Source organism: Haemorhous mexicanus, chromosome 19, assembly GCF_027477595.1.
Source record: "Haemorhous mexicanus isolate bHaeMex1 chromosome 19, bHaeMex1.pri, whole genome shotgun sequence".
In the NCBI taxonomy this organism is placed as follows: domain Eukaryota; kingdom Metazoa; phylum Chordata; class Aves; order Passeriformes; family Fringillidae; genus Haemorhous; species Haemorhous mexicanus.
In genome coordinates this window covers 3709533-3730996 of record NC_082359.1, presented here as the reverse complement: position 1 = coordinate 3730996, position 21464 = coordinate 3709533, and the positions used below count along the sequence as shown (strand labels likewise).

At 48.6% G+C, this 21464-nt stretch overlaps 3 protein-coding genes and 2 non-coding genes across 8 annotated transcripts in view; 1 reads left to right on the top strand and 4 right to left on the bottom strand.

Moving 5' to 3' along the window:
• The window catches only part of PXN (paxillin), a 48114-nt gene extending 43344 nt beyond the window's left edge, over positions 1–4770 (bottom strand). Inside the window, exon 1 of one of the 2 annotated variants that reach the window (XM_059863078.1) lies at positions 4701–4770. In XM_059863078.1, coding sequence (XP_059719061.1) covers positions 4701–4755 — 55 coding nt within the window. In that variant the 5' untranslated portion in view covers positions 4756–4770. Of the gene's footprint in view, positions 1–1880; positions 1990–4700 lie in introns of those variants that run through there. The other variant, XM_059863079.1, reaches the window with a different exon arrangement.
• Positions 4771–6336: 1566 nt separating this feature from the next.
• LOC132336465 (U4 spliceosomal RNA) lies at positions 6337–6477 on the bottom strand. Its single transcript, XR_009488867.1, has one exon. It is a non-coding gene; the product is annotated as a U4 spliceosomal RNA (small nuclear RNA).
• A 609-nt stretch (positions 6478–7086) lies between these two features.
• LOC132336466 (U4 spliceosomal RNA) lies at positions 7087–7227 on the bottom strand. Its single transcript, XR_009488868.1, has one exon. It is a non-coding gene; the product is annotated as a U4 spliceosomal RNA (small nuclear RNA).
• A 1387-nt stretch (positions 7228–8614) lies between these two features.
• Positions 8615–14773, top strand: SIRT4 (sirtuin 4). 3 transcript variants are annotated; one of them, XM_059863494.1, is made up of 5 exons: positions 8615–8664; positions 10860–11365; positions 11983–12277; positions 13372–13575; positions 14024–14773. In XM_059863494.1, the coding sequence occupies exons 2-4, from the start codon at positions 10866–10868 to the stop codon at positions 13522–13524; spliced, it is 948 nt and encodes a 315-aa protein (XP_059719477.1). In that variant the 5' UTR covers positions 8615–8664; positions 10860–10865; the 3' UTR covers positions 13525–13575; positions 14024–14773. The 3 variants fall into 3 exon arrangements, with proteins under 3 accessions (XP_059719477.1, XP_059719478.1, XP_059719476.1); XM_059863493.1 differs by lacking the exon at positions 8615–8664 and adding an exon at positions 8679–8892; XM_059863495.1 differs by lacking the exons at positions 8615–8664; positions 14024–14773 and adding an exon at positions 8674–8892 and having other exon boundaries at positions 13389–13568.
• Positions 14774–18627: 3854 nt separating this feature from the next.
• PLA2G1B (phospholipase A2 group IB) lies at positions 18628–20658 on the bottom strand. Its single transcript, XM_059863363.1, has 4 exons — positions 20501–20658; positions 20265–20427; positions 19426–19553; positions 18628–18813 (listed from the first exon to the last, which is right to left on the bottom strand). The coding sequence occupies exons 1-4, from the start codon at positions 20532–20534 to the stop codon at positions 18692–18694; spliced, it is 447 nt and encodes a 148-aa protein (XP_059719346.1). The 5' UTR covers positions 20535–20658; the 3' UTR covers positions 18628–18691.
• Between the last annotated feature and the right edge of the window lie 806 nt (positions 20659–21464).

Sequence of the window (21464 nt, the reverse complement as noted above, 5' to 3'; positions counted from 1 at the left end):
CAGTGCAGACATCTGTATCCATGGCACAGTTAATCCACAACTCAGATAATCCACCCATAGATAATGAGGAAAGAAAAACAAACAACTCTCACTTGAGTCCGAAAGCCTGACTTATTTCAGGGGAGTTGTATCAGCACAGCACAGTTCCATTATGTGTGCATCCCAAGGTGAATGGCTTTAGAGCAGCAAGTGAGCCATTTTGGGCTAACAATGATTCACAGAGGGAAAACAGCTGGTGTGCTTTTCCGTGGTGAATTCTGTACACCACAGAAAAGCTTACAGAGAGAAAGGGTCACACTTTTTTTTGTTCAGCTGCCTACTGTTAATTAGATCTTGTCCCGTCTGAAAGGCTGCACAAAAACTGAGACAGACGCAGTGTAATTAAGACTTGATGAAATCAAATTGCTCAGACTAAAAGTTCTAACTTTTGGTTGTCCCAATACACTTCAGAGCTCAGAAAAACAAGCCAGGCATAATTTCAGACCTTTTTCACAGTTTCTTTGCACTTCATCTCTAATTCTCCTACAGAGGAAAGAAAAAATGTTAAGGGACTGCAGCAGCCTATTCCAGCAAGTGGGAAGTCACACTACCACTGTTCAGGAATGCAGCTCTTGCAGTGGGCACAGTGAGGCTCTCACGGTTTACTGAAGAGCATGCTGCTGAGACACTAAACTGGTCCTACACAGACCTGTATGCTCACCTTGAAGGGCCACTTATCAAGTCAATACACAGACGGGGTGAATCCTGTTCTGACTAGCAATGCATTCCTGAACACGCTAGGAACTCGCACCAAATCTCCAAGAGATAACCAGAATGAGGGATATGAGAAAAGGTAAACAGAGCTGTCTCTACTTAAAGGAGCAACAACCATGAGAAGAAGCTGCAGCAGAAATTACTTCTGTTTCCACCAACAGCTACTTCACTAAAGCAGAGGGTTTCACTCCCCAAGGATGAATCCTCCATGGGCACACCTTTCACCAGAAAGCCACACAGCAGATGGACTCCATGCCCTATAAGTTTTATCATTAGTCCAATTCAAAGTCTGTTTTCTGAAGGTGTGACCACCAGCTTTATGCCAGCACCGTAATGTGAGCTTCCAGGTCCAGAAATAAACCTGCAATTTTCTCGGACTATATGTCAACAGAACGTCTGGTTTCTATTAAAGGTAGAATGGAAGTAACGGATCACAGCCCCTCCCCGGTGTCTGATTTAATCAGTTTCATAAGCGGAACTCAGTCGTCCTAATGCCTCCTAGAGCACAAGGGATTTTGGCAGATCCACACCCTTTCCGGCTTGGTACCAAAGGAACTTAAATTCTCTAGTTCTTTCCCTTGAGACCAGTGGCCTGACATTTCTCCATTACACGGTTTCGGGAAACCCTATAATGCAGCACACCTGGGAGAAGCAGAGGGAGGACAAGGATGAGCTCCGAGCCCGGCTGGGCTCCGCTTATCCCCCACAGGGCTCCCCACTCCATACCCGCGCAAAGTTCAGATCTCGCCCAAGAACAGGCTGGAGAGGCTGCGGCGGGGCAGGGGAGGAGATGTTTGCTGAAACCTGAGTACGCTCCACGCTGCTGCGGGCACAGGAGCGCAGGGCGCCCTTCCCGGCCGGGACAGCCACCGCCTGCCCTGGCTGCGGGCGGGCGGCGGCGGCCCCGGGACAGCCCAGCCGCGGGGGCCCGGCCGCGGGCTGGGCGGGGAGCCGGGCTGGCCGGCGCGGTGCGCGGGGAGCGACACGTCCCCGGAGCCGACAGGCGCGGCCCGAGCCCCGCGGCGCCGAGGGGCGCAGCGTGGCCGGGCGGGCCGCGGCCGCCGCCGCCCGGGGCGCGGCGGGGAGGCGGCCCCCGCCGCGGGGAGCCCGCGCAGCACGGAACTCACCCAAGTCGTCCATGGTGCCGCCGTGCCCGGTGCCGGTGCCGCCGCGCCCGGAGCCGCTCTCGCCCCGCCGGTGCCGCCGCCGCCCCAGCGCCCGCAACTTTCCCGGCCCGCCCCCGCGCGCGCCCGCCCGCCCGCCCGCGCGCCCCCGCCGCGCGCGCCCCGCGCCGCCCCCTGCCGGCCGCCGCGGGAGCGCCAGCCCGGCGCGGGGAGGGCAGCGGGGTCGGGGCCCAGCCCCGGGCTGGGAAAGAGCCCCGGGCTGGGAAAGGGCCCCGGGACATGCCGGGCGAGGCGGCACCGCCCAGAGCCGCCTCCCGCGGGGCTCTGTCCGGAGCGAAGCCTGTCCTGCCGCACAGGAGCCGTCCCGCTCGCCCGCGGCCCCTCGCGCGTCCGAGACTGGGCGGGAACGCGACACGAGCCCCGCGCTGTTCCCTGCAGGAGCAGGAGCCTTTCCCAGCGGAATTGCCCTCCCGGGACACTGATGCAGCTGCACTGGGCTTATTGGGTGCTGCGGTAGGGCTGTGCCCCAAAACCTTCAAACAAACATTTCAGAGCCTCAGCTGATTTACCCGGTCCCAGGGAAGCTGGGATGAAACCCAGCAGAAACCTTTCCTGAGCAATTTTCCATAAGCTGTGGCCACCATAAAGGAAAGTCACCAGCTACTTCTCCTTTGCTGTGTTCAGAGACTGTAACAGCCCACCTGGATTTCTCATGTGATTATCTTGAACCACCATTTCCCACATGCTTTTCCTTTCAAACCTCTATAAAACAACACTCTAAGGTACCAAAGTCCTCTCTTTGAGCCACAGCACCGCTCAACCCTCATCAGAGCTACTGCTTCCCACTGTGCTCCAGCCAAGCTGACATGGCAGTAAAGGCAGTTGCTCAGCCCAAATGTTCACTTAATCTGATGAGAGATACACCAAAAAATATCAGTGTGGGAACTGCCGAGGATCCAGGAAACATGACTCTTGTAGCTCGTTTCCTTACAAAATTACTACCCAGTCAGAGAATGTTCCCAGAACTGAACAGCACATGTCCTGTTGTTGAGCTGAGATTACAGAATTGTATTTCCATTAAACAGAGACCGTGAGGTCAGCTGTGAGCAATCTCCAGTGCTGTATTTTTCACTCTCTAGGCACAAACATGCCCAGTTTCCCCTGCTAGCACAAGTCAGACATCATTATTTCCTGTGTTAAGTCATGCTTTAATGGGAATTATCGCTAGGGGGGCAGGGAAATATCTCCTCCCTCATCCCAGCCAATGCTTACGAATAGTCAAAAACCTCCAATAAATTCATTCCAGCTTTTACTCCAAACACAGGAGTTGTCAGAAAGTAATATCCTTACTGAGATCTAAGCACAACACAAATGTAACTAAATACTTTCATTGCATGCTTCACCATCCATGCCAAAGATCTCACCTGACATCCCCCTTGCTGGTCTCCCTCAGCAAAATGTAAAACATTATTTGGAGGGACTGTTAAATTTTCTCAATATCCATCACTGTACAATGGCTGTACAATGACAACTTCAGGATGCATGTCCCCAGGTGGAGCAGCATAAACCACTAGCACTGACTGGTCACGGAGCAGACCTAAAGTCATTAGAAACATGTCCTTTCCTGGGGTCTGTATGTTTCCTCCACCAACATGTGACAAGCATGTGCCTCAACTTGGGTTGTATTTTTACCTCTGCATAAATAAAGTGCCTAGTGTGCTCTGTTCGTATTGTAGCCTGGTATGCAGTTTTTATTTTCAGCTTCCTATGGCATCCTTTGGGAGTCTGGAAGTGAATGTAAATCAAGAAAGCAGTTTCTATTGTGTCTCAGGGCTGAAATTAGGCTGTCATAGGACCAGTTAGGGTTGCACCCACAAGATGGATTGTGTCCAAGATGCTCAGTGTTAAAAACAAAAAATAAAGTCATTGTTTCTAAAGCTTTGCCTATGGCTTCTGCACTGCATTGAAAGGGTTGGTGGGGTGGGAAGCAGGGCTGTCCCATGAGTGACACTATCCTCTAGGCATACTGCTTTTAAAACCAACCTGCTCACAGCCAGGTGCTGTTCATAACTGAATTCTTCACACATTGACATTTCTTACTTAAAATTGCCAGTTCCTAGACCTCCCATGAGAGCTGAAGGAGTAGGGGCAGGTTAAAACCCCAGCTGCCAAGGCAACTTCTCAGTGGTGTGGGCTCAAGCCCTGTCCTTCCCAATGCCTTGAACTCCTGTTTCCTCATCATCTACCTGCTCTTTGCCTCAGGCTCCCCCTGACTGACAAACACCTGTTTGCTGCTAGAAATACACAGGCCTTCCTCTGATGCTGTGCCCTGTGGCTGAGACACTTTGATTTACCCTTGTCTTTCACAGAAGGTGTAACAAGAAGTTACCACCCCCATTTACAGATGGGAAACAGGGCTGGGAACTGGAAATTAAGTTAGACAGTGAGTTAACATCAACAAAACGTTGAACTTTGGGGCTTCCTGTCTCCACACAATCCGTGTTCAGAGTATTCCTGACTCCACACAATCTGTGGCCAGAGTACTTGCTCAAGGCACTTTCCCTCTTGCTGAAGAGTCATTTATTTACCAGTTACAGACCAAGTCCCTCAAAGGGCAGCTTAACCCACTGACCACACACAAGACCCTCAGAGCTGATGGATTAACTGTCCACCTGTGCCCTGTCATTTCAGACTGGCTGGAAAACAGAGGAGTGATCCAAGCTCATTTCATAATACCACCAAAGAAAAGCAGCATTATTTGTGATCTGTGTCAGAGCAGAGAAATGAAGCTACACTGGCCTGTGAGGCATGTTTAGAACTTACCTGTGCACTTTCCAGAGAGGGACTTGAAACTGCAGAGCAATGACAGCACCTTCATTGCAGTGTGTGCCCTCTGTGCTGTGCCATATGAACACCATGCAAGGGGATTTTGCTTTTCCTCAGGTCAATGCAAGGAAAAAAATTCAGTCAGAGCTTTAGGCTTCAGGCAATAGCAATAAATCACAACATGCAATTCACATTCGAGGTCCAACTTCACACTTGTTGAAAGGATCTATTACAGCAAAATTAACAAACTTGGTTTCTGGTATAAGATGTAGGACATGACTTTGCAATGCAGATTGAAAGCATCACACCAAGGCATTATCACAGACAATTCTGGCAGCAAAGATGAGAAACAATCAAGTGATAAATCCAATACTTATCAACACAGTTTATAAGAAAGAAATTACCTGAAGTGTATGACTCACTGCAAACTACATATGCCTTTGCTATTTATTTTGGCTTATTCTGCCAAAGGGAATGGCATCCCTGTGCTTCAGGGTTTGATTTCAATTGATATTGCTGGCAATAGGAACAAATGGGGGGACAAAGGCAATCTATGAGGTTTCACTGTCACTCTTGGTCACTGTTGTGCAGAATACCCCAGCATGACTGGATGTTATTAAAAAAAAAATAGTAATTATTAAGAGGAAACACTGATGTTCACTACTAAGTTTTCTACTCTGCTAAAGTTTCAAGTAGCTGCCTGGCTCAGGGTCTAACGGGCTGGGCAGGAGCATCCAGATGGCACATGTGGATCTGATTCTCTGCCCATACAGAGCACGTCAGAGGCAAGCTGGCAGCAGCAGAAGATTCATCTCACTCACACAGTGTGATGGAGGGCAGCTGCTGTGGAGCCCCAATGGAGCTGGTGTGCAGTGGTCACTACTCTCCCTTTGCAGGGTCTGCCCAGCTATTCAGTTGCTGCAAATTAGGAAAGGATGCAGTTTACTTATATATATGTATGTATCCTATTGTATTTTTTATATATATATATATATATATATATATATATATATATATATATATATATATATATATATATATATATATACTTTATATAATAGGAGTTGGCACCAGCAGCTGCTTTTTCCGTAGTAACGGTTTGTGATTTCTTTGACAATAAGGAGCCTTTTCCTATTTTTTTTCTTAAAGCAAGTGATGTCAATAAAGGACTGCACACAAAATCACAAAATGGAGTTTACAGTACTTCACACGAAGTGTTCCCTAATGGGTTTTAGAGGACTTCTGCAGCTGGGGAAGCACGATTCAGGCTTTCACTCCCCCTAGATTCCTCCGTGCCTGTTGAGACGCTGAGCTCTTCTAAGGATCCTGCTCAACAAGAGCTATTCCAGAAACCTTTCTCCAGCACCTAAGCCCCTCCACTTCCGTTTTCGCTGACCGATTCATTTTTCAGTAATTTTGAGAGAAAAAGAAACGAGCTTTTCATGTAACAGCGGCCTCATTGTATTAAACCGCGCTTTTCGCGGCAGTAAACCCTGGCAGCGCTGTTAGAACACCAGCCGCGCTATTTTCCGTAGAAGACCTCTGCAGTCGCGAGTTCCACAACGGCCGATATCGCTCACCGAAAATCACTAGGCTAGATTTATTTCGATCTATTTTTCACCAGGAGATTCAGTCTCCGTAGAGACTGTCAAAAATTGCCAATGCCGACTATATTTCAAGTCGTCATGGCGGGGTATTGGGAAAAGTTTTCAATTAGCAATAATCGCGCCTCGGATTAACCTCATTGGCTACGATACTGCCACTGCGCAAAGCTGACTGGGATAGCCCGCCGCTGCCGCCACTCGCCCCGGGGCTACCACCAAGCTCGCGGCGATTCCCGCCGCCCGCGCCCTCTTGTCTGCATCCCCCCAGTTGTGCCCCCCGCTCATCCTGAGCTCCCCGCGCCCCGCTGGGACCGAGGCGCTCCGTTCTGCCCTCCGTTCTTGGCCCCCGGTACAGCCGCGAAGGCTGCTGGGAGGGAATATGCAAAGTACCGTGACGTCACGGCGGGCAGCCCCGCGCGGAACGAGGGGGCCGCTCCGCACCCCCGCCGTACCGAGCCCGGGCACTCCGCGCCCTGAGCCCCAGGCCGCCCCGAGCGGCCACAGCGCCGGGGAGCCCCATCCCAGCACGAGTCCTTGCCGAGCATCCCCGCCACCTGCTCCAGCCAAAGACAGCGTTTAATCAACTGAGCGCGCTTCTAGATAAAGAGTTCGGTGTCTATCTTCCTTTCTTTTTCAAAGGTGCTGAAGATTAAATGCTCAATGAAACTGGACGTGGAGTGAACCCAATACTTAAAAGACCTCCATCTGCGAGCACATGTTTCCTAGACAGGCGCTCACTTCTTTACCTGTATTTCTATCTTTTGACCACACATAATCCGCCTCCGAAGAGGCTCTCAAAAATTGCCAATGCCGACTATATTTCAAGTCGTCATGGCGGGGTATTGGGAAAAGTTTTCAATTAGCAATAATCGCGCCTCGGAATACCCTCATCGGCTACGATACTGCCACTGCGCAAGGCTGCCATTGCTCCGCGCCCTCCCGGGCCCGGGGCCGCCGCGCCCCCGCCTCGCTCAGAGCGGGTGCGGACGGTCCCGCTGTCCCCCGCCCGCCGCTCCCACCCGCAGCCCGCGCCGCGCTGCGGCGGCCGGGGATGGACCGGGAGGCCACGGAGGGCTGCACCGGGGGCCGGTGGCACCGCCGGGACCCGCGGAGGTTGCCGGGAGGGCACTATGGTAATGAGCGCTGCTCGAGCCGGGGGCATTGGCCAAAAGTCGCCGTTTTCCATCCCAGGAGGGAGCGCACGGAACGGGGCGGGGGCACTCTAGAGGAGCACAGGGGAGAAACGGCATCAGTCGGGTGCCAGCAAAGCAAAGTCATCACCCAACAGTTTAAAACACTTTTAAACTCCTAAAGTATAAATCACTGGAAGCCGTTTAGATTCACGACACTGCCAAAAAGAAGGCTGTATCCACAGCTAAGCCCAGGGGCAGAGGGACGGGCAGGGAGGCACTGCAGGGTGTTCTTCTTCCTTGCGATCACAAAATTACGCACTGCTACACAGACACTCACGCTCCCCTGGTTTTTGAAATAACTGTAAGAGACCAAAAAAAAAAAAAAATAGGATTAAAACTTTCTGCAATGTTTTGAACTGTTTAGCAAGAACTCTTTGGTGAATGCATTTGAAAAGCAGTCCAAATCTTTAGAAAAAGCCCATTGTCTGTAAGACTGCTGGGCATCCAGTGCACCAGGCTGCTACCATACAGCAGTCTGGCCTTCCTCATATTGTTTGCTCCTCAGAAAAATAAGCCTCATTTGAAGAAAAACAAAGCAATTTGAAGAAAAACAAAGTAATCACAAAACCAAAACAAAACAAAAAAGAAGAAAAAAAAAAAAACACCCAAACGAATGCCAACTCCTTATTGTCAGGCAAACTAAACAAATTATCAGGTGATTATTGAGACTGAAACCTGCACCAAGCAGGGAGGCAAAAAATGGGTTCCTGCCAAGGTGCACAGAGTCAGCAGCAGACAGGTTGGCACTGCCCTAATTCCCAAGCTAGACATATCTCGAACAGCCCTCAGTGGACTTTTCTTCAGTAATTTATTTAGTCACATTTTAAGTCTAAAACATGTTAAAGTATTGGTTAAAAGAAAACACATCTTTTATAATTACAAGCATCTACAATGCATTTTAGAAAGCTATCACATGCTTTTGTATCAAATTAATTCAGATTTTAACCTCCCACATTTCCCTGGGGGCTGCTACGAAGCTCTCTGCGTTGTCAAACTCTCTCAGGTGTTGGGATGTTGGGAACACCTTTCGCCCTCCTTTTGACGCATGGGAGTTGTAGTCTCTGTGCTTAGGGCTTATTTTTCCCCGTGAACTACATTTCCCAGAGGGCTCCCTTTCCGGTAGCCAGCCCCGTCCTTCCGCGGCCGGCGGCAGCACCATGAAAGGTGAGTTTGCGGCGTTCCTCACCGCTTCGCTCTGCTTTCATTAGCCGCCTTCGGTGCGGCTGTCAGCCCGTCCCCGCCGGTAGCACAGCACCAGAGACTCGTGGGGGTCCCTGTGGCGCGGGGGTCCCTTTGGATTTGTGGCCTGTAGCCGTTTGTAGGATCCTGTTTCTCTTCTACCTTAACCTTGCCTGATCTTTTCCTGCGGAGCATCTTGGGTGTGCTCCGGAGGTACGTTTAAGGAGTTTCACTTGTTACATAAAGTAGTTTTGGGGTGTTTTTGTTTTGTTCTGGTTTTTAATCTTAGCACTTTCATTTTAAAAGCAGCTTTGTATTTGACAAGAAATATTCCATCCTTTAATATTTTCTCTTCCATAGTCATTACCTGGTCCACAGCAGCTTTCAAATGTATCTAAATGTCTCTGTAATTTTTGCTTTCTCTCTCTTGTGGGCTAACCCCTATTATATTTCTATTTCATTTCGCCTCTGAACATTTCCTTCTGAGAGATCTTTCGATTATAAGGGCAGGAATAAAGAGTTTTCATCAGTTAAAGCAATTTAATTACCATCAAGCTGGCTTAACAGCCTTTGGGGAGCATCATGACACAAGTTACTCTCAAAGCAAATTAGTTTATTGGGAGACTTTGTCCCTTCTAATGAATTCATATGGGAAATTAAACCTCTTTAGAGGGAATGCCCAACACGACTCCTGCTAAACAGCAAAACAAAGCAAAAATCATTGCAAACAGAATCACTGCTTAGATGCAAAAAGCAATTCAGACAATGGAGTCTGTCCAGTCTTCCCTGCATTTCAACTGATGATGACAAAAAGCCTTGAGAACTGAAGACAAACTGAGCCCAATCTACCCTTTGCCACTAGCAACAATTTAGTATCAGTGCTTGGAGCTGAACACCTCAACTTCAGCTGTGTGTAAGCCCTCAGTTACCCACCAGAACTAGGTCTTACAGTAAATGGAGCAATATTTAAATACATCTGAGGTTTAGGTGTTCAGGAGATCATCCCCTTTTATCAGTAAATAAAGTTCTTCCTCTGTCTTCCACATCTTGTACAAGCCCCCCTGCTTAGGGAGATTTAAGGAGGCAGAAATACCGGACAGTCAATTCTCAGGACTGTTGCTTTCATAGCTTTTTGTACACTGTTTGCAAAACCATAGTGAGGCCCAGAAAAAATAGCTTTAAAACAGTGAAATGGAGAAAGAACTGCAGACTGTTGGAAAGCCCAAACAAAATCAAAGTCCAAACCCACCACTCGTGTCTCAACAGGTCCTGCACACAATTCCCAGCTACTCAGTCAGCAAAGCCATCCATCCTGCCTGTCCCCAGCAGGGAATGTCATTCCTCCCTTAAAGCAGGGTCTCCCTCCCATTCCTACCTGCCAGGCAGTTCCTTCTGCCCCAAACACTGGAGGATCCCTTCTCTCTCAGAAAGCCCCTGTGTCTGCTGGAGAAGCAAAGCAGTGCCCATCCATTTGCCCACTGACTCTGGGGAGGTGGCACCCACAGAAGAGGAGGTGCCAGAGACATTTAGACAGTGCCCTAATCATCTTCAGTCCCATTTCAAGGCCTGTTCTGCACCAGGCCTTTGTGAAAAACAAAAACAAAAAAATGAACCAAAACATGCCACACAGGAGTAACTCCTGTCAAGGCCTTTGTTGGGGACAAAAAAAACATTTTGAGGTTGTTTTTCTCTCCCTTCCTACAACATGTGTTAAGGATGAGGTAAATATAAAAGACTGATTTGGAGAAGGCAGAATGTTAAAAGTGCAGAACAAGGGTTTCTTCTGGGGAGGAACCAGCCAGTGCCTCTGGGGTGAGGTGCTTGGCCTTCCTGCCATTTCCTCTCTGGCCTGCTGCACATACCTGGGAAAGACTTCACATGCACAGGTCTTTCTGGGCTCTTTACAAGTCCTCTTAGGCAGCCATCCTTCACACCAGGGTAGAACAGCAGGCACCCTGCAAGTCAGAGTTGTTAACTTTGTGCTCAGTGTTCCCCTCTTCCAGAAGAACATACTTGGATGGTGGGCTTTAGTTCATGTTTCCAAAATAATTTGTTTCTTTACTAAAAAGAGAGCAAAGAATACTTAGCAGCATAATTTTCCAGAGAATCACAAGCAAATGGCATTAGGGACATGCTTTTGGTTTCTGTTACCTGCCATGTGTTCTGTTCTTGCCTTTTAGCTGAACATGTTCTCTGCCAGGAATGGGTCTGGCATTTTCAGAGCTGTCAGACTGCCTCATTGCAGATCCCGTTCTGTATCCAGAGCCTCTCCAAACCTGACTTTCGTGCCAGCCTGTCTTCCCCCAGATCCTGCAGAAGTGGAGGAGCTGCAGCGCTTTGTTTCTAACTCCAAGAGGCTGTTTGTAATGACTGGAGCTGGAATCTCCACCGAGTCAGGGATCCCTGACTACCGCTCTGAGGGCGTGGGGCTCTATGCCAGGACAGACAGACGGCCTGTCCAGCACGCTGAGTTCGTCCGCAGTGCCAGTGCCCAGCAGCGCTACTGGGCAAGGAACTTCGTGGGCTGGCCCCAGTTCTCCTCCCACCAGCCAAACAAGGCACACCTGGTGCTGAGAGACTGGGAGAAGCTGGGCAAGCTGCACTGGCTGGTGACCCAGAACGTGGATGCCCTTCACACCAAAGCCGGGAGCCAGCGCATGACGGAGCTGCACGGCTGCATACACAGGTACAGCTGCTGGCACAGGGGGGCTGTCAGTGGTGACTGACAGGCAGCTGCAGTGTCAGCTGCTGAGAAAGGAGGCAAAACCTCCACGCTGCTTTCCTGGAGATGACAGACACAAAGGTGGACAAAAAGATCACAACCCAGTGCTGTTCACAGCATGGTATTTAAGAAACATGACCACCCCTCCATTTTTTTGGAGCATTATTTGGATCACTTTCCTTGAAACCTGCATCCATTTCCCCTTTCCTTGGTACAACAAATGTCCTCTTTACTAAAGAGAACAAGGGCATCATGAGGATACAAGGATTATCCACCTTAAGCAGAGTGGATAGGGCCAGAATTGCATGAGATATATATACTGGAGAAGGGCCATCACAGCCTGTCGGGGATCACTAAAATTTCTAGATGAAAAAGCACAGCATGAACTGAGAGAGAGGATGCATGGCAGGGTTGAAAGCACTTCCTATAGACCATTCTTGCAAAGCAACAGAGTAGAAAGACACCTCCTTGACCTGTACTATTTGGTAAATATATGTGAGAGGCCTCCAAGGAACAAGTTGGAGTCTCCGGATCTGTGGCTGACATGAAACTCTCCATTAAGACTTTGCTCTGAATTTCAGGGTTTTCTGCTTGGCCTGTGGAGACCAAATCTTGCGTTCTGAGCTCCAGGAGCACTTTGAAGCTCTGAATCCTACTTGGAAAGCTGAAGCGTTTGGGGTGGCTCCGGATGGGGATGTCTTCCTGACGGACGAGCAGGTGCGCAATTTCCAAGTCCCAGCCTGCCGTAAGTGTGGTGGGATCCTGAAGCCTGATGTGACCTTCTTTGGAGACACTGTGAGCCAGGAAAAGGTCAGTTTTGTCCACCAGCGCCTGGCAGAATCAGACTCCATGCTGATAGCAGGATCCTCTATGCAGGTAAGTAGCTCTGCCTCCCAAACTGCATTCCTACTTCTCTGCTACTCTGCCTGCAATGATCCTTGGTCCCACAGCTTAGGACTACAAATGGCTTGTGGATCAGACCAGCATTTGCAGAGCTTCTTTGTAATTTGTTTTTACTGTGGTTGGAATCTGGCTTTATGGGTGACCTGTTTGGGCTTCCCTGTCACTCTTTGCCAGTCTACTTCATGCTGCTGTAAATACCTCCATTCAGACCTCTCTCTGCTGCCTTCTCCATCAGGTCACAATTGTCCATAAAAGCAAGATACATGATACAATTCATTCCTCACAATTTTTTTACCTGAAATTTTCAGCCTTTGGTAGCTTTTTAGGCCTCATGGCACACTGTGTAAAATACCAGGCTTTAGGACCTCTCACTCTTTATTAAATTCTCAGTATAAGACAGCTGAAATATCTCTGCTGCTTGGGATTGTCCTTTGTATCACAATGTGTTTTCTTCGCTAGCCTCTTATCTGTAAGGTAAGGCAGCTAAACAACAGGGGTTTCTAAACCCATAGAAGCTTTTGTAATGGTGTTTATGCAAGATAATTTTTTTCTATTACATAAAAAAAAAACCCTTACTCTTAACACGTCCCAGAAGGAGATAAAACCAAGGCTGCCTGATTGTGATTCTCTTGGCTTCGGGATACTGGATACAAATTCCTTAAGCTTGCACTTCTTAAGCTTGTAATCCTCTGTACAGGAATGGCTGAAATGCCTTAGGTTTGTTCTTCTACTACCTTAGCTGGGCCATGCAGGAACCATCAAAGCGCAACGTTTAAGTACCTGTGATAACTAATAAAAACCGCTGCAGTGATTTACTAAAAGACGAGGACATTTCCCTTCAATCTGCTCTGAAGTTTCAGTTTCTATGAAACTGCAAATCCTTCACTGACAGAGGTTAAAAGCTGTTCTATTCTGTGCACTCCTGAATGAAGACATTTCCTACCTGAGCTCAGTGCAGCTGCCTAACACAGCCCTTTTCCCATTGCCAATGGCAGCTATTTTATTCCTTTCTGTAACTCTTCTTTTGCCTAAGCTGCCTGTAATTTTGTTTTCTGGTACTCCTGCAGGTGTACTCTGGTTACAGGTTTGCTCTTGCTGCCCGGGAGAAGAAGCTGCCTATTGCAGTCCTTAACATTGGGCCCACCAGGTTAGATCACTTTGCATCCTTGAAGCTGAATTCCCGCTGCGGAGAGCTGCTGCCTTTGATTGTTTGCACATGACCCAACCAGCTGAGCTTCAGTAGCTATCAGGATTAAAGTTATTTTTACAAGGTGAGTACCTTCCCTGGTCAGTCACCTTTCAGGGTAAGAATACGGGTTTCTGGCAAATGCTGAGATGGAGATGTGCTGACTGACAAAATGTTCCCTCACTGCACCAAAAGGTGGCTGTAAATTTTAATCGGTTACTAGTCTGCTCTGATGGACCATGATACTGTTTCCCATGATCATAAACAAAAAAGATACTAAGTGCTAGCACTCCCAGAGAATTGGGTAGGAGTGTCCAGAAGACTCAGTAGTGTAGAATTCCAATCCATTTCTTACTCTCAGGAAACTACAGGGGATCACCTGTAGTTCCACAGAACCTGATCACAGCTGTTGCCTTTGCAACTGATAGTTCAAAAGCTGTTCCTGATTGAATTGGTCCAGCTAATCCTAATCAAACACTGCTGTTTAAAATAGTCAATTCACCTGATAAAGCAGCTTATTTCTTCTCCTGCAGGACTCATCTCAGAAAGGGGAAAACTCCAATCCAAGAGGCAGCTGTGAGATGCAGTGCACAGCCGCTGAGGGCACCAGGAGAGGGCAGCAAGCCTCACACGAGTCAGCCTCACCAGTTCTCTCCACTGAAACCATCTCCACGTATCAGGAAACAGAACGAGGACGAAAAAAAAGTACTTTTCTGCCTTACCTTGCCGTTAAACAGTGCCTTTCATTCACTGGGACAGGATAAATGAACTACCAGCTCTGAGGACAAAATACCTTTCTTTTAATTGTCCCCAGAGGAGAAGGGGGGGACAGGGATTTTGACTAGGTAATTTGAGGCTGTAGCACAGGAGGGCGATGTGGGACACTGCTGGAGGATCCAGTGTCACTGGTGGGATACTGTGGAGTGTGCAAAGAGGAAAAGGAGGCAAGAGGAACTGCAATGGTCACTTTAAAGAAAAAAGGCTCAAAATAGAAGCTGAACAAGAACACTGCTCTTGTAACAGATTATTTGGAAGCACAGGCTATAAGGCTGATGTCTTCCAGCAAGGAGGAGAAGTCATCGTTTCTCTCAACTGTCAGCTGACAAGCTAAACTGCTTCCTATCCAACCCCTTTAAAAATTAAATATTGTTGAGATGCCAGAGGAGCTAATCTGACCAGCACTACTTTCAGTGAGGCCACTACATTTTCCAGAATGCATTTTTGAAGGTGTTATTCCATTAATAAATAGCTAAGGAATCAATTAAAATTGTTTAGAAGATTGAGACTATTTGCATTGTAATTTTCTCTCCCTCCTATTATTTATTTAAGTACACTTTCAATAGCCAGTTTAGATTCTTTTTTTTTTTTTTCCACTGCAAAAATGCAGGTTGTAATTACTAGCAGCTAAAGAATTAAGAGAGAAATACAATTAAATCTGTACAATAGGTCTCCCTCAGGAGGTAATCTTTGTTAAAAGGTGCAATTTCCACACTCCTAACAGGAGATCCATCACTCCTGGGTAGTGATTTTTTGTTGATCCTCAGGATGGTATTGTAAGCTCTATCCAACTACCCACAGAGTAAAATACAGAACCTGGCACAAACTAGAACACTAACTTTTGACCTGACCTTCGTCATCAAACTCCCACTCCCCACTCCTAGCTCTGAGGGATTTAATTGTTGGGTTTTCCAAGTGCCCCCTCCTACTCCAAGTAATGTGTCCTGGACTAATATTTTTACAAGAACAAGCAGTTGGAAACAAGGATGCCAGAGTCATCTGCTAAAAGGTCAAGTAGCAAAGCAAGGACGACTGACCAAAGGACACAAAGTTCATTTTTGCTTTGTTGTCGATTCAAATCCATGCCCGGAGAGAGCAAATAAAGCAGAGAATCTAAGGGATACATAAGGCATCCAATTTCCGCAGAAGGCAGAGGGCATTAAGATGCCTAACACATTTCAAGATTTGGCTGTATTGGGTTAGAGGAGAGAAAGCTTCACTTTGAAGCCAAGCAAGAACAGTTCAGGACTCCCACCTGCATTCTGCTCGCGTTGAGTTTCCAATGACTCAGGTTTCTGCTGCTTGGCAGTGAGCAAAGCTCACAGATCTCTCTCCATCTTTAGCAGTCCTGTCACAGTACAGCTGTCCCACCAACCAAAGCTGTTGCAGAAATCATGCCTAAAGCACAGCAGAGTCTCCACATACACCATATTTTCATGTAAGGGCTTTCCCTGTAAGAAGAGATGGTGATGCCTCCTTAGCAGAGGAGCTGGGGCTGAGTTTCTCGCTATCCACAACATCTTCTCCCCCTCCATGAACCTTACACAACATTGGTGTGTCAAAACCAGAGGCTGCAGGTTCAGTGCCAGTAGAGCCAGCATTTTGAGAAGGTGTGGGAGCATTGCCAAGCAGTCTAAAACAGGTCTTGGAATGAGTTTTATGACAGGTAACTCCAGCTCCCACATCTGCCCCTGCCTTCTCTCCAGTTCTGCAGCTGAGCCTGTGGGAGAGGAGTCAGGGTGTCCCTTCAGCATCACTCTCAGATGACTCATTACCCCACTTGCACTTTTAAGCCACCAGGACAATGACTCAGAATAAATGAAAATAACAGTAAATTTCCTCTGCATGGTTTATTACTATATGGTAATGAGCATATCTACAACAACTGTTTGAGGCTGAGATGAAGAAGTTCCTTTTTTTTTCTCAAGTTGATCCAGCACTACTAAGATTGACCTGTTCCTGAGCCTGAAGAGGACAAGCAACAGTGCAAGTGTCTCGAATTGGTCTCCAGGCCCAAACAAAAACTGGCACAGGATCTTTACCATCAGCAGAACTGTTTGCTCTCTGCATGTCTCACCTCAGCTGGAACACTCTTTTTCATCTGTGCAATGCCCATGTAGTTAAGAGTAATTCAGCTCTCCCTGCAGAGAGTGAAAAATCTTGGCATAGAAAACAACAATAGAGAAAAGAGACTGAGACTTCACTTCTGCAGTGAGCCCACAGAGCTGCTCTCTCTCCAGCATCCCATGCACCAGCTGTGTAGGGTCTCAGAGCTCCCCCTTGCTGAGCACCGGGATACCTTGCATTCCAGGCAATCCCTTTCTGCTTTGGAACAGAGGTACAGCATGGTAGATCTTCACACACTCCTTGTACTCCCCTAGGCTGGCAGTTCAAGCAGTCACCAGCCCTGCTCTTACTCTTGCCACAATGTTCCTCAAAGCCCTAATGAGCAGCTTTGCACACCCCTTCAGCCTCCCCACCTGTGCTGTTCATTAGGACCTGACACTCTGCATTATGTGGGAAGGCTCCCTGTGGGTGGGGAATGTTTGGGTTTAGTGGTGGGTCTTTCACACCACCAGAGCGGCATGGAAATGAGAAACGTGATCAAGGGACCAAACATAAGTGCAGGCTTATAAAATCTGTATGGAGTAAGACAGATATGGAATCAATTTGAGCCTTTATCTGTCTGTGGGGTTTATCTGTGGAATGCTAGCATGCTCCAAATGCTGAATGCCAGGAGTAAATATACTGCTCACCTCAAGTCTAGAGTTCCTGTTACAGGCAAAATTCATAAATTCATACTAAGTTTCTGAAATGCTTCCAATGCACCACAGCAATCTTCCCTACTTGTGATAATACAGCTTGAAAATGCAGTTTTCCTTACAGATAGTGATGATATTTTACTTTTTTTCTCTACAATGAGGTTTATCATAAAGGGGATTTTAGTAACATTTACTTAGGAGCTTTACTGTTCTACAAACAATAATTTCAGAGAATCTAAGCTAGTGAGTGTGTACAAGAGACCTCATCTTGCTCTTGCAGCCCTAACAATGATTCATTTTGGCCATATGACAGGATTGCATCCAGGATCCTCATGATTACTGTGGAGGACTCCAAGCACTCAATGTTTCCAGAAAATTCACATACACAAACACCTGAGGAAAAATAAGCAACGAAAACTGGTACAAAACCAGGACTAAATCTACCATAAAATGGAATGTCTGGCTGTGAACAATCCCTTCCCCTTTTCAAGGAAAAGAAGAACTAAATGCAATTCGCTATCCTTTCACAACATCATTCTAATGCCCTCAAAGATACAATTACTTTCAGAAGGAAGGCATTGTAAGTACCCTCCAATGACGTACCAAGCCAGCTTCTTCCTTCTCCATTTGTTTCTCATTTCCCAGAGCACTCTCAGATCCTTGGGGTCTGCTCCATGTTTGGGTACAGTTCATTCTGATGATGAACCAGGGCCCTCCTCACGGCCTGCCAGCAAGCAGGGTGTGTGTGTAGGAGTTCACCCACACCTCCAAAAACGCCTGCCAGCAAAACCCTTACCAAGGGTGAGGGGCAGCTTTGGCACAGGACCTTGGCAGGGCTGGCAAAGTGGGGCAGATACTGTCCCTCAGAGGGGCTCCCTGCCTTCCAGGCTGACATTACCTCCGTCTCTGCAGCTCCTGACTGCCAACAGGGCAGGAAAAGGGCTCCCCAGGGTAAGCACACAGGAGACCCTCAGGAAAAAGGAGCACCAAAAGGCTCAAGACCCTCACGCAGCGATGCCCCGGGGAAGAGGAACAGCTGCGCTGTGGCTAACGTGTGAGCGGCCCGAGGCGAGGGCGGCTGAGGGAAGGCTTGAAGGGCACCCTCCGGAGTCCTGGAAGAGTGAGGGCGGCCGTGAGGGTGAGGGAGAAGGGCGCTCTGAGGAGCCCCGGGAGAGTGAAGGCAGGCAGAAGCGCTCGCCCCGAGGAGCCTCTGGAGAGTGAGGGCAGGCAGGGGCGGTCACCCCCAAGGGCCCCGGGAAGGTGAGGGCAGGCAGGGGCGGTCACCCCCAAGGGCCCCGGGAAGGTGAGGGCAGGCACGGACGGTCGCTCCGAGGGGCCCCGGGAAGGTGAGGGCAGGAAGCCGCAGCCGCACCCTCAGCAGCCCCAGCCCGCGGGTACCTGAGGGGCGGGGGGAGGGGCACGCGAGGCCGCGAGCAGGTGCGCCCCGCCCCCGCCGCCTCCAAGGGCCAATCAGAGAACGCGGGGGCGCCTCATGCGCCGCCCAGGGCCGTGGGCAGAGGGGCGGGGCTTCCGGCCCCCCCCTCACGCCCCGCCCGCCGCCCCGTCCCCTCGGCGCGGAAGTGAGCGGTGGCCCGGAGTATCGGTTTAGGCTATTTATTTGTTTATTTTGGCCTGCGGCCGCCCTGAGCCACACGACAGCGGCTATTTGCAGTATTTGTCGGTGTCCAGTTTCTTGTTCTCGGGGTTGTAGGGTGCCCTGGCGAAGCACGTGGCAGCGGTGCGGTCGCAGTTGCAGATGAACGCGGCGCAGTCCTTGTTCTTGCCTGGAGGAGAGAGAGGAGCGGTCAGAGCCCGCGGCTCCTTCGCCAGGCGCTGCAGTGGCTCGGGCTGGCATTTCTGCTGTCACGGTGTACCCGTTTCACTGCTGCCATCGTTCTAGGGGGGAACAGGCTTTTGCCCACTAGCCCAGTGCCCCGAAAGGTGTGTGTTCCAGCTAAGCCGTCTCTCTCCTTGTCCCTTCTTCCCTGCAGCCTAATTTGCCAACCTCTCTGCTCTTTACCTACGTTCCAGAGCCCTGTCAAATCTCCACTGTTCATCAGAGGTGTCTGGCAGAAAATGTATAACAATGCGAAGTTAACATGCTGATCTCTTGCATACTGCCATTAGAAGGCCTCCCAGAAAAGTACTCAATCCCCTGAAGACTAGACAGGCTTCTCTATCTTCTGCTGTACCATTTATCTTCACAAACTTTGAATTGTGGGCCATATAGAGAATACTCATTCCAGTGCCTCTTTGAGGTGCCCTCTTTCTAACGACCAGGTCCCCTGGCCAGAACTTGCACTGTGCCTTCCTGCCGCAGAGGTGTGAGTGTAACACAGCCCTGCTCTTTCCTGAGAGGCTGGAGAACAACTGGAGTGAAGTGGAAATGGACGTACTGCTACATGTGACCTGCTCATTAGAGCAGCTGTAGTGGTACAGCTTAGTGTAGGGGTTGTCCAGGAGGAATTTGCAGGATTCCATTTTCAGTGCCTCTGAGTAGCAGTTATCATGTGCTTGGCAGCACCTGGGAAACAAGGAGAAAAAGGTTAGAAAGTAACAGAATCACAGGCTCAACTGACCTGTAAGACACACAAATACATTAGATTTGCTTTGACCAGGCTCTTGACAATTAAAAAAAAAGATACCCAGCAATAAAAGGGCAGACACAAAGGAACTCAAAGGGATAGAGTTGTGCCAGCTCATGGTCCAAGAGGTATCTGGTAAATACGTACTAATGGGAGCATCTTCACAGTTTTCTATTGGGCACAGGGAAAGCCAAAGCCAGTGTTTGCCCTACAGTTCCCCTCAGGTAGCTGACAAGCTCTCAGCCAACACAATCCAAGACTTGGCTGTGAGATTTGTGTGTCTCTAAATTGCCCATGCCATTTTCTAGTATTTTGCAGCCCAGCCTGTACACGTTGATGTTCAAGCAACAGGCAGAGTGTGCAGAGCTGTGTCCAGGCTGCTGACCCAGCACTGCTGCAAAGAAAAAATGCTGGAATGAGCACGCTGTGCTGCCATAGAAGAGCTACTGTAATTATATTTTATCTTAGTAATAAAAGCATCAAGGTGTGATAGAGCACATCCTTTTTTCTCTGAATCCATCTGTGAAAGAAACCTTCCTTCACAACAGCCAGAGAGTTTTGTAAACATTCATAGGCAGGACCAGCTGAGATGAAGCTGAAGCAGGAAAGCACAAGCAAGGAAAGAGGTTTGTAAAAGCAGAGTTGTGAACCTGTCGAGCTCGTCCACTGGAGTGCCGCTGCCCCCCAAGCCGCAGTAGCAGCCGTAGCCGTTGAATTCCAGCAGTGGGTGGCTTTTGGGCAGGGTGCACTTGATCATATCACGGAACAGCCACACGGCCCGGGACGAGACCTCCTTGGCGCTGGCTGCGCCCACTGCGGACAGACACAGAGAGTGGTTAGAGCCAGGTTTGGGGTTACCTGCACCAGGGCGAGGGCACCTACATACCCGACAGCAGGAAAAGCAGGGCCAGGAACTTCATTCTCGCAGCTCTTGACACGAACACTGGTGCTAAGGGAAATGAGTCTTTATACAACAGGCTCACCTTTTATCTCATGGGTACAAGATAAAACAGCCAGTATTTATGTTACTAAATGCAGACTTCTTCCATCGGAGGCTGTGGGCTGTCGGTTGTGGCGTGACCAGTTGAAGGCCAATGGAGTTAAATCCATAAAAGCTGGAAAGGCAAATATTTGCTTTCTAGGATTTTGCTATTAAATTCTTATAGTATTGCTATTAGAAGTCAGCCTGAAAGATCTGGATATTTTGAAGGCTCTCTACTAAAAAATAATAGCAGTATGGTAGTTAAGTTGGAGGTTTCTGGCACACTAATAACCACCTTCCACTAATACTTGCATCCTCTTTTTATGGTATCCCACATTTCATTAATCCTGTATCTCTCCATGGATCCTCCTGGCATAACTCAGAGAATAAGATACAGGTTGTCCACTCACATCAAATGACCATTTGGCATGGGCGCAGCTGAAAAAAGGAATCAAGCTCTTCTTTACTTTAAAACCACAGAGGAGAAGGAGGTACTACTAGACAAGAAATAGGAGCCAAGTGACCTGGAAAACCTTTAGGTGGCTTAAACAAGAAGTAGTATTTGGTTTTATGTGGCCTTAAGCAATCTACATTGGAAATGAACCAGGCTTAGAAGTTTCAACATGCACAGCAGACTTCAGTGACTTAGAGCAGTTTCTCTTTCTCCAACACCAATGCAGAACCCAGTTAAGAACCTTTGGTTTTCTATGCCATAGGATGAGGAGAGTTGGGAACCTTGAAAGAAGTTCAAAAAAATGGGTAAGAAAAATCTTCCTGGAATCAGTCAGGGGTAAGTAAAACAGTGTGCTCATATTGAGATCCCAGAGGCTCTGGCATTTTCAGGGCTACAGGTCTGGCATTTTTATAC

What these genes read in the sequence shown, in the direction of transcription:
- SIRT4 (XM_059863494.1), top strand. Translation starts at nt 10,866, where the DNA reads ATGTTCTCTGCCAGGAATGGGTCTGGCATTTTCAGAGCTGTCAGACTG. An exon ending in CTGCACGGCTGCATACACAG is followed by an intron (nt 11,366 to 11,982) that starts GTACAGCTGCTG and finishes TCTGAATTTCAG; the next exon opens with GGTTTTCTGCTTGGCCTGTG. An exon ending in TAGCAGGATCCTCTATGCAG is followed by an intron (nt 12,278 to 13,371) that starts GTAAGTAGCTCT and finishes GTACTCCTGCAG; the next exon opens with GTGTACTCTGGTTACAGGTT.
- PLA2G1B (XM_059863363.1), bottom strand. Translation starts at nt 20,534, where the DNA reads ATGAAGTTCCTGGCCCTGCTTTTCCTGCTGTCGG. An exon ending in CCTGCTTTTCCTGCTGTCGG is followed by an intron (nt 20,428 to 20,500) that starts GTATGTAGGTGC and finishes GTCTGTCCGCAG; the next exon opens with TGGGCGCAGCCAGCGCCAAG. An exon ending in TGAGCAGGTCACATGTAGCA is followed by an intron (nt 18,814 to 19,425) that starts GTACGTCCATTT and finishes TCTCTCCTCCAG; the next exon opens with GCAAGAACAAGGACTGCGCC.